At 39.0% G+C, this 10425-nt stretch overlaps 1 protein-coding gene across 1 annotated transcript in view; it reads left to right on the top strand.

The window, feature by feature from the left end:
• Positions 1 to 9667: 9667 nt before the first annotated feature.
• Positions 9668 to 10425, top strand: part of ccdc28a (coiled-coil domain containing 28A) — a 1944-nt gene continuing 1186 nt past the window's right edge. Inside the window, exons 1-2 of the mRNA XM_085264714.1 lie at positions 9668 to 9730; positions 10278 to 10425. The exon at positions 10278 to 10425 is cut by the window's right edge and continues 45 nt beyond it. Of these exons, the coding sequence (XP_085120840.1) occupies positions 10316 to 10425 (110 nt within the window). The 5' untranslated portion in view covers positions 9668 to 9730; positions 10278 to 10315. The remainder of the gene's footprint in view (positions 9731 to 10277) is intronic.

Below are 10425 nucleotides of genomic sequence, written 5' to 3' on the forward strand. Positions count from 1 at the left end.
GGTACACGAGTGATGGGAGAGGACAGCCACACCACCAGAACTGTCCATCCCAGCAACTCATGTTTTCTCTTTCTTTGGCCTCCTTTGGATACTTTGTTTAGAGCTCCAGAGGGAGCTCAAAGAAATCTGATAAAATTGCCTCAACTGATGTCAGTCGAGTCAGCATCACTTCTGACAATTACAAGTTTTAATGAGGGGAAAAATGGGGCTGTGGTTTGGAAGAAGTAAGAATACCAGAGCCCCAAAACCATAAACCAGCAGCAGAAGCTTGATTCTATAGTAGCCACTAATACTGTAGTGGCTACTGTAAAGTATTACAGTAGCCACTAATACACAGTATTAGTGGCTACTTCTATTCTTTCTGTCATACTGTATACTGCTACAGGGCTGGATCCTCACTGACCTCAAATAGTGTGGTCAGTGTATATAGAAGCTCAAAAGGCTTCGGGTCAGGCTTCAGATTCCTCTGAACAATAAGTTTAGAGTTTTTTTCACTCTTGATTATGTGATTCTGTGGGTCATTTCGAGCACAGAGCTTTGGCTGAGAGGACAAAAGCCTGTCCCACCTACTGTTCAACACCAGTTGTTTGGAAGTGACAGGTAGTCTTAGGGTATTTTTAGTTTAGTTCAGACTTGCAGCGTACACCTGGTAGCTGGCTCGGATCGATGTCAGATCATCATTTAGAACCAGACAGAGACCATCTAGGCGTGGTTGTTTTGTTCGACACCCAACTACAATTACAGTGTTCACATCTGCACAAATGAGCAACACTAAGCCAGAGAATGATTTAAACAGACTAAACAGCGCAGATGTGAAAACACCCTTAAAGGGAGGGTGGCCTTAAAGGCAGACAAGATAAAATAGCTTGTTTCAGACAGTAGACCAACTAAAGGGCTTCTCCCAGACTTAGTAAAAGATAAATAAGGGTTCACAGGTACTTCACATATGTGCTACAATGTTTCATTATACCTTTGTGTGTTCACAATCCAAAATATCCCTTGCATGTCATTTCAGCTCCTGTTACACCCACCCAGCTGCGCAATTCACCTGCACACCTGTTGCTGTTTCCCCATCAGTTCTGTGTTTTAAAGTCATACAGGGGTTTTGCCCATTGTTGAGTCTTACTTTGAATTCTGTTAAAGTATTCATCTGCTCTGCCTCCCAGTCAGATTCTTAGCTTACAGGAAGTACAGCGCAGTAGAAACTTTGAATCTTTAAAAGCTCAAACTAAAATCTGGTGCATTGTAAGTTGCAATGCACCACACTTGTTTTGGAGTGGAAAACGTTTTCATTTTTAGTAAGTGTAAATGAACAAATGGCCTTTTTTCTGTAATATAACCAAGTCTGCCTGAAAACTTTGGAAAAGACTAAAAATGATCCTTTAAGTCTGAATCTGTCACAAGTGTTTTAACCAGGAGACTGTGCTTCATGTCCCATTTGGACACTTTATTCTGCTTTGGTTTTCTGGCTTAGAGATCAAAAAAACACTATTTTTAGATTTAGAAAAATATGATTTGGATCCAGAACCGGTGCCACAGTGTGGTGAGTGACCTTGCTCATGTCTCTGAGAAGTCATTGTCAGTGTTGGTCAAGTTACTTGAAAAAAGTAATTAGTTACTGATTACTGATTACTTCTCAAAAAAAGTAATCCCGTTACTTTACTTATTACTTATTTTCAAAAGTAATTAATTACTTAGTTACTTAGTTACTTTTAAAAAACATGATACACTACCTGAATGCGTGATAAAGCAATAGACCTTTTGGGCCAATTCTATTTTTTCTGCATAATCCATCATATAAAAGTGAATCAAATGGAAAAGTGTCTTTTTAAAAAATTGTTTATTACTTTTAATCTTAACTTTATAAACAGTGCATCAAACAAAAATTAAATTAAATTCAACAGTCTTTGACTTTAATAAATTTGTTTAACATTTGAACATATTTCTGCACATTACACCATATTTTAAGAAAATAAAGGCTTAAACTATATTTCTGCATACTCCAGCATATAACATAAATTATTTTTGTGTATACACACACACATCCTTTCATATAAATACAGCAAAAAATAAGTAAATAAAATAAATAAAATTAACAATAACATCTTTTAACAGTTAGTAAAGTGCAGAGAGGCATAATATTGAGATTACAAAAACAGAAAATGCTATTGCATGCTACATTTAGGCTGTTAATCCAGTCTCAGTTTGTGGCAACCCTGAAAAAGACCTATGTTTTATTGTTTTCTTTTGGACTGAAACAGTGGTTATATCGCATCAGCAGAAGCTTCTCAAACCTTCTATCAGACATTCTGTTCCTTTTTGGGGAAAGCACCAATCCACCTAAACTGAACAGCCGTTCCACTGGTGCACTGGATGGAGTTGGACTGTTGTATTTCATGTACATCTTTTTGAGATTTGGGAACTGATTCAGAATCTCAAGCTCATAGCCTGACCTTAAAAAGTCAGTTACTTCTTTTTCTGCTGAGAAGCTTTCTGTGGGCTGATTCTGAAATTCAAAAAAGTCCATTTCGGCTGGGCTGGCTGGGATTTGGGACACATTAGTGTTCTCAGTTGCAGGAGCAGCTTTACGACACTCTGTTATCAGGAGCTCCTTCACATACTCTCTCCTACGCTCATCTCTCAGCCAACGAAGTTTAAACTTGGGACAAGTGGCCACTGCGAGAAGTCCTTCTTGGCTGTCCAGAACAGCATCAAAACGAGTCTTGATGGCCTGTAACATACAATATGATGCATCTAAGAATAAAATTATTTTACTATATAATTACCTATTGTCATTATTTTGTGGGCTTTACAGCTCTAAACCATCTATATTTTCTATTATCAATACTGTATGAGATTTAATTTTGGCTGAGGCTTTTGTTGATATTATGATTAATATTCATGATTAATGATGATCAATGTCCCTGATATTTAACAAGGGGTGAATACTTGGTCTTTTATTCTATCATTTTAATAATTGTACCCGCTGCTTAAAACAAAGTATAACATCCACCCACTGTGAATGGTATAATAAATTTAACAAATCCAACCAAAGCAATTAATAATAATCTTACCTTTACAATGACATCTGGAAGGCTGGCTGTCATTCTAGAGAGGTCATCTTTCAGGGCAAGCGTCTTTGACATCAGGCTTGTGAGTGTTGGCAGTAAAGCCCCGTAGGTGCACTCATCCCCTTGTAAGATGTCCAGAGCCACTGTCAGGGGCTTCATCACAGTACAGTACTCTTTCAAGAACTGGTACTCCCTTTCATTAAGGCACTTGATTCCCAGTTTTACACACAGGGGATTAAGTTCATTCAAGGGAATTGTGATGATTCTAGAAATGGCCTCATACAGGGAATTCCACCTTGTGGATGTCGGTACCATTAGTTTCCTCCGACTGACTTCCTCCACCTGTTCAGAGGCTAATGTTGATCGACTTGCTTTAGTCCAAAGAGCAGAACATTTTGCAATGCTACTCCTATATACAGCCTTGGTGTCTGCACAGGAATTTAGATGTTTGTCAACATTGCTTGTTGAAATCAAGTTAATTGTGTGCGATGCACATCTGTAGTGTGGAGGGAGGCTAAACTGTGCATCACCAGAAGCAGCTGAAAGAGCTTCTATGACATCAGTAAAGGTCGGTTCCTCGTCATCACCTTCTTCATTTTCAGATTCAGACTCCAAATGACAGGGCTGACATACTCTGAATGCTTTGGCAAAATTGGATGCATTATCCGTTACAGTGGCAATAACTTTGCCTTGTAGTCCATATGATGAATGGATTTCTTCAATCTCTGCTCCAATTACATCATAGGTATGGCTGCCTCTAATTCTCTTGCATGCTAGAGCGGCCTTGTTGCGTTGTAATGTGGAATTAATCCAGTGAACTGTTACACCCATAAAACTTTTATTATTTACCGTCCAGATGTCAGCAGTGGTGGAAACAAACTCTGCCTCTTCGAGTGTAGCCTTCAAGTTAGAGTTCATTTTGTCATATTCTCTCTCAAGGTATCCTACAAATGACTTTCTCTGGGGCAGCTTGACACCACTTTTAGTTGGTATTTTTTCTACGATGCGTCGGAATGATTCAGAGTCAACAGTGGAAATCGGCAACATGTCCTCGACGATATAGGCAGCGACGAGCTTCTTCAGTTCAGCGGCACTAAGTCCTGTCGCTCTTATGTCTAGTTTAACCTGTTTAGCAGGAGTGGGTCCATCTGAGGTTTGCCCGGTGGAAGTAGATGTGGTAGCCACAGCGGTCACGTCAGTGAGGGGATCCTGGGGGTTTTCTGTCAATTTAACATTCTTGTGGCAGCGTGCTAGGTGCTTGCTCAGGTTGGAAGTGGAATTTTTCGACGTAGAAAAAAGTTTTCTTCCGATGCAGAGTGTACAACGTACGCTTATGTTTTTGTCGCTTTTTAAAGAGTCAAATTCAAAGTAATGTCGGTATTTCCAAGTATTAAATGCTGCACGATCGTATTCTATCCCTCGCTCCATGTTTTCTATTATTGACACACGAGCTACCACAGCCGTCGCACTCACTTACGTCATTGTCATGAGACATTCTCGCAAAAAATCACGGTTTTAGTAACGCAGTAACGCAGCGTTCCTACGAGAAAGTAACGGTAATCTAATTACCGTTTTTGCAATAGTAATCCCTTACTTTACTCGTTACTCGAAAAAAGTAATCAGATTACAGTAACGCGTTACAAGTAGCGCGTTACTGCCCATCTCTGGTCATTGTCCGTGTTTGACAACCTGGAAACAAGGACAGTCTGACCGATTCGATCTTAACCGGAATGTTCGCTCAGCCAATGTTACAGAACTTTATACTTCTTTTTAAGCATTTTTAAATCGTAAATAAATGTATCTTCATATCAAAGTATGTTTGGCACTTGGATAAAAACATAGTTAGGCAGAAATGTCCTTGTTTTATCACATATCCCATATAACTACCAGCATACAGGCCTTGTTAAATAAGGATCTAATCCTAACTAAGACAGGGAATGGAAGCAGTTGGGAAAACTCAGTAGTTTAACAGTTCAAATCCCAGGGGGCAGCTTCCCTCGCCTTCTCACATTTACCATCCACTGTGCCTTCATTACATGTTTTTGATGGGTGGGTGCACGAGTGTGCATACACATTAACACGTGTCAGCTCTCCCCTGTTTGCGCATTAGCTAGCTTTTGCATGTGCACCCCAAGTGCGTATGTGTGTTCCTGACTGTGGGTGCATTTTATGATGTGTACTTTTTTTCTCTTCTTAGTCCAGGAGTCCCCGTCAGGACCCCTAGGCTTCCCTGTGCCTGCCTGCCAAAAACGTCTGCATCTCCTGGACCCCCTCGAGGCAGGGGACAGCCAAATGTCACTTGGACCCTCTACAGAGTGGTGAGAGGAGGACAGGAAGAGGCCAGTGGGTAGAGGGGGGAGGGAGGGAAGAAGAGGAAGGAGGAGAGGGGGAAGAACTCAATCAGGGGGAGACGGAAGTTTAGGAGGAGATACCAGGATATGCGGCATGACCAAAGTGTCTCAGATGAAAATTGGGTGGAATTAGTGAGATCCTGATTGACTTATATAATAAATAAATGAAATATTAAATATTAGAGACTCTTGGAGCAACATTTTACAGTCAGCACCTCCTACATAAGGCATTTAACTGCAGTCTTTTAGATCCAAAATTCTCTTTCCAGGACCTTCCTCTTACATCTTTAGTCCACTATATGAGGATTCTAGTTATGTGAACAAAAATGAACACCTCTTTATTACTAATATACATCACAAAGCTGGTTTTAGACCATTTAGATGTTCAGAGTTTATTTTGTTAAGTTCTTAATAAAATCAATTATCTTTTATCTGATCGGTTTTAATAAGTCCTTGAACTGATTTCTCACCTAGAGCTTTTTCCAATGATTGTTTTTTAATTGTTACACGCTAATGCAGCTGAAGGGCCTGTTGCTATCACACATACATCCGTATCCATGTATGTTGTCCAATATGCACAAATATAATACACATAAACAATCACTCAAAATTAACAATTTTCTCAAACTCGAACATACTGTTTAAACTGCCTGTGCATCTTTGTGAAAAATCGACGGATAAAATAGATTCTGTCTCAACTTTAACACATTTGGTTTCAAAATCTTTTCTTAAAGCTCATATTTTGGTAGTTAACACTCATGTGTCAGGTGTTTGAGCTTGCTTTTACATCCTTACTGACCAAGATTAATCAACATGTTTCTGAAATTATCGCTTACTCAGTAAAAAATGTATTTATCATTATTATTATTATTATTTGTATTATTCGATGTAGCAGGAGAGTACAATAAAAAAATAGGGCATGAGGTTACTACCAGCATTAATGCCTGACCTCATACGTACAGAAGAGGATTACAGCCACTGAAATACAAACAAAAAATACATATATAATATTTAGGTCATCCCTTGATTGAGAATTCTGAGTGGAAAAATTAATTCTGAACCCCCCCCCCCCAGATTCCACTTTAATAATATATTTTCTCCAAACTAGAAAAAAAGGCTAAATTCTGAGATTAGGCATTTCTTCCCTGAAATGTTTCTTTAATCTTTAATTACAATTGTTTTTTCTCAGAACTATTAAAGAAATTCAGAATCCAGAGACTGAAGTCAGAATTCTGACTTTTAAAAAAATCAGAACTATGTAAAAAAAAAAGAAAAAGAAAGAAAAGCCAGAATCATGAGCCATATTATTTTCAGCGGCTCTAATCGTCTTCCATACATACATCGCAGACATGTTGAGAACAGTTTAAAGCCATTTTTTTTGCCCGATTAGTCCCTGTTTTGATCCTTTTTAGTGTGTAAGTGATTCCAAGTGATCGGATACTCAGCATCACATCCACAGTGCTTTAATATTTCTACTGAAGAAAACTGAAAAAAAATTACTTTTTAAGAAATTCTCATTTCTTATCTCTTCCTCGTTCCTCTCAGCCAATCCCAGACTGCACGTGTTGTTTATGTGACTGTGTGCACGTTGATCCCTGTCCTTGTATGGAAGACAAATAGAAGACAAGGACGAGATGTCCAGCTCCCTCACACACAGAACATTTATTCATACACTAGACCAAGAACGATATAAATTTCATCTTTTTTTAATAGAAAACACTTGGGTCAAGTGTGTCTGTATTAATGAAGACATTTGTTTGTTTTTAAACGCCTTATTTTGGGTTACAGCTGCAGGAATGAAAACACACACACAAAGTGTCTTGCCTACAAGTCTCATGTGTGTCCTGTCACATTGGGGGACATGCAGTATCGAACACGGATGTGCGCGGAGCATGAATACAAACAACAGAACGTCCTTCATGCTTTTATTCCTGATTGATATAACATCAGTGTATATTCTGCATTGATTATGGGTCAGGTCCTCGGAGGAAAAAAAGAGAGAGACTTTTTATTTTAGTGAAGTAATAACTTCATAAAACACGGATAACTGAAATGAGGTTGTGTAGCTCTTCTTATTAAACGCAGTCACATATCAGCTTAACTGAAATCTGTTGCAATCCCAGACTGTAGCCTTTAATAGGGACAGTCTGTCTGACAGAATTCCCGAATAACGCCACATCGGGGAAAAAAGACCTGCTAACTTAGAATTAGGAATAAGAGCGAGCGTGTAATTAAACGAGTTGTCATTCATTTACAATCCAATGCATATTCAAGCAGGCGTGCACACGAGAAAAGAATGAACTGGCTGTAACTAGTAGCTAGCTCTCCAAACAGCACCTACACTGCAATTACTGATGAGAGATAGGTGCATGCGTGTGTGCATATATGTGTGTGTGTGTGGATCTGCTAACTTAATGGCTGCGTGGACGCGACAGTCTAAATGTTTTCATCTGTAACGTTTTATCCTGGTTCAACTCACTCTGCCACTGTCACGCAGTAAACACACACTCGAGCAGCGAGGATGGAGGGAATGGGAAGAGGGAGAGAGAGAAAATTACCCACCAGCTCAAGTTCATTTTCCACGCCAGGTAGTTTTCCAGAATTCTGAGAATTTTGTTTCACTTTTTTTGATTATCGATCGCTGTGAAAAAACAGTTATGAGGAAAGCTGATGTTGGAACTGGAACTAATGGAGAGGAGCTGGAAGGATTGAGCAGACTTAAAACAGCGCACTGGGCCTTTCCATGGTGCAATTGAGCTACAGTTTTAAATATAATAAATCTAGTTAATGTGCGTGAATGGAATATTAGCGTCAGCGAGGTTGATCTACAGCCTGTGTTTGCATCAACGCATCTACGGTGCGTCATTTCCTGAGCTTTAAATCAAGAGGCTCAAGATCAGAAAAACATCTGCGGGTTGCCTGATGTGTCACACAGAATTCAGCCCCAGCCATTTAACAGGGGGTGGGGGTGAAAAACACATCTTTTAAGAGCATATAACAGTCTGATATTTCAAATATCCTCATTGGGTCATACTTTTAACTTGACCCCTTTGGCAGGAAGTTAGGGTTTTTAGATGCAAACTGAAATTCATTTTGTAATTCACATTAAGCATTTATCTGTTGTTGTTTTTTCCCTCTTCCTGAATTACCTTTTTTTCCTCCCTCTCTCTCTCTCTACTGAGTAACACAAAGGCCAGCTTATCAATACAAGTGAGGGACAGCAATGCAATCGCAAATGCCGAAAATCAGAGGAATTTGTTGGGTTTTTTTTCTTCATTATGTTCCAGTAAAAGTGAATAAAATCAGCTATTAATGAAGCTATTCAAGACTAGGACTGGAATAGCATTGCATACACACCTCTAAACACACACACACTCGGATGCTCACTGAGTGCAAAATATTTGGCGTTGCCAATAAAAAGTTGAATAGTCTGTCTGGAATTCAGTTAAGCGGGTTTTTTTAATTTCGTTTATATTTGTGAAAATATGCACAACTAAAGTGTACAAAGAGCCTCTTTTCATTATGTTTATCAGCAAAGAATTCCTAATTAAGAAAAGGGGAAAGGCAGGGCATCATTATTAGGTGTTCACCTATCGCTCTCTTGTGGTTGCTTTACGCAACTACACTGAAGTCAAAGTAGAGGAGATGTTGCTTGGTGATGTTCCTCTCTTAGCTCCAGAGTTACTATAATAACAGACAACTTTTTAAAAGCAGTTGACTCGCAGTCTTGTAGACATCTTGTCTTCTCGATAATCATGTCCATTAATGCCTCATCAAGGAAGCTGTAATAATTTTTTTTTTACCAAACTAACAGATACTAAAATGAACTATATTTCCTCTATATTTTTTACTTTGTTTTAGTTAGCTTTCCAACCTCTCCACATCAGTTCAATTATTTTTTCCTTTTTTGTAGTCTAGTTTAGTTTTAAGCTACCTATAATACCCATAGTTAGCTCACTCAAACGAAATTAATAACCGAGTCTGCAGAGTTATACTTAAAATAATTACATAAAATGTGCTTAATATAAAAAATAACATGAAAGAAAGAAGAAATTCCTCTTTCTGAATGCATAAAAACAAGCATTCACATATAAAACTTCACAAATAACAACTAAAATAAATGTTCGAAATTAATAAAGTACATTTAAAATGAAATTAATTTTAAGAATGATATTAAATGTCTTGTAAATATTCAAGGAACAAATAGTACTAAAATCGGTGAGAGCATATCAAACTATAATGGAATGCAGCCCTGGTGGCCTCAGGAGGACTCTACAGAGAAGGTCAAAAAAATTATTTTATTCAAAAGTAAGTATATTTGTGCTTTTATAAAGCTTTGCTTGTATTTGATTGGCACCACGTTGTTGTGTAACACGATTTAGCATGTTTTACTTAGTAATTTGACTATGGATAGTGGCCGTGAAGCGTTATGGTTTGGAATTCGGCCCCAATCTGCTCCGTTGCGTCCTACCAAAACAGGAAGTTTTCAAGAGTTTGGACCTGCAAGCTAGCCACCTAACCTGCGGGGTACATTCGGAAATTACTATGAATTTTCAAATGTTTTAATCTAGTGGACAACCTGTCACGAACAGAAGTAACGTATACCCTTCTCAGCTGCTACTGGGAGTAAATATATCTATCGGCTTATGTTTGTGCTGTGTGGCTTAAACGCCGTGTCAGAAGTTTGAAGGTTAGCCGAGTAGCTAGCTCCTGAGCTAGCGTTAGCTTAGTCACGAAAGCCATCGGTTTGTACGGAGCCTGCCTGCCCTGCCAGGCTGATTCTGTACGGTTAGCCACAGGGCTGGGCTTTGATTTACAGTCCAACCTGTCAGCTTTTCGTCTTTTACCTATCCAGTCCGGTCAGCTCACCAAGTGGCACCGTAACATGAAGTTATGGAGGAGCGGAAGCTAAAAAGAAAGAGTCCCAGGACTTCCACCAGCGCGGCGCCTCCGTCCGGTGGCTCTGGCCGGAAGAATAGCGCTTCCACTGGAGGACGGCACCT

Source organism: Mchenga conophoros, linkage group LG23, assembly GCF_057382185.1.
Source record: "Mchenga conophoros isolate Kocher_MC1m ecotype Shallow Benthic linkage group LG23, M_conophoros_male_GT1.1, whole genome shotgun sequence".
Lineage (NCBI taxonomy): Eukaryota > Metazoa > Chordata > Actinopteri > Cichliformes > Cichlidae > Mchenga > Mchenga conophoros.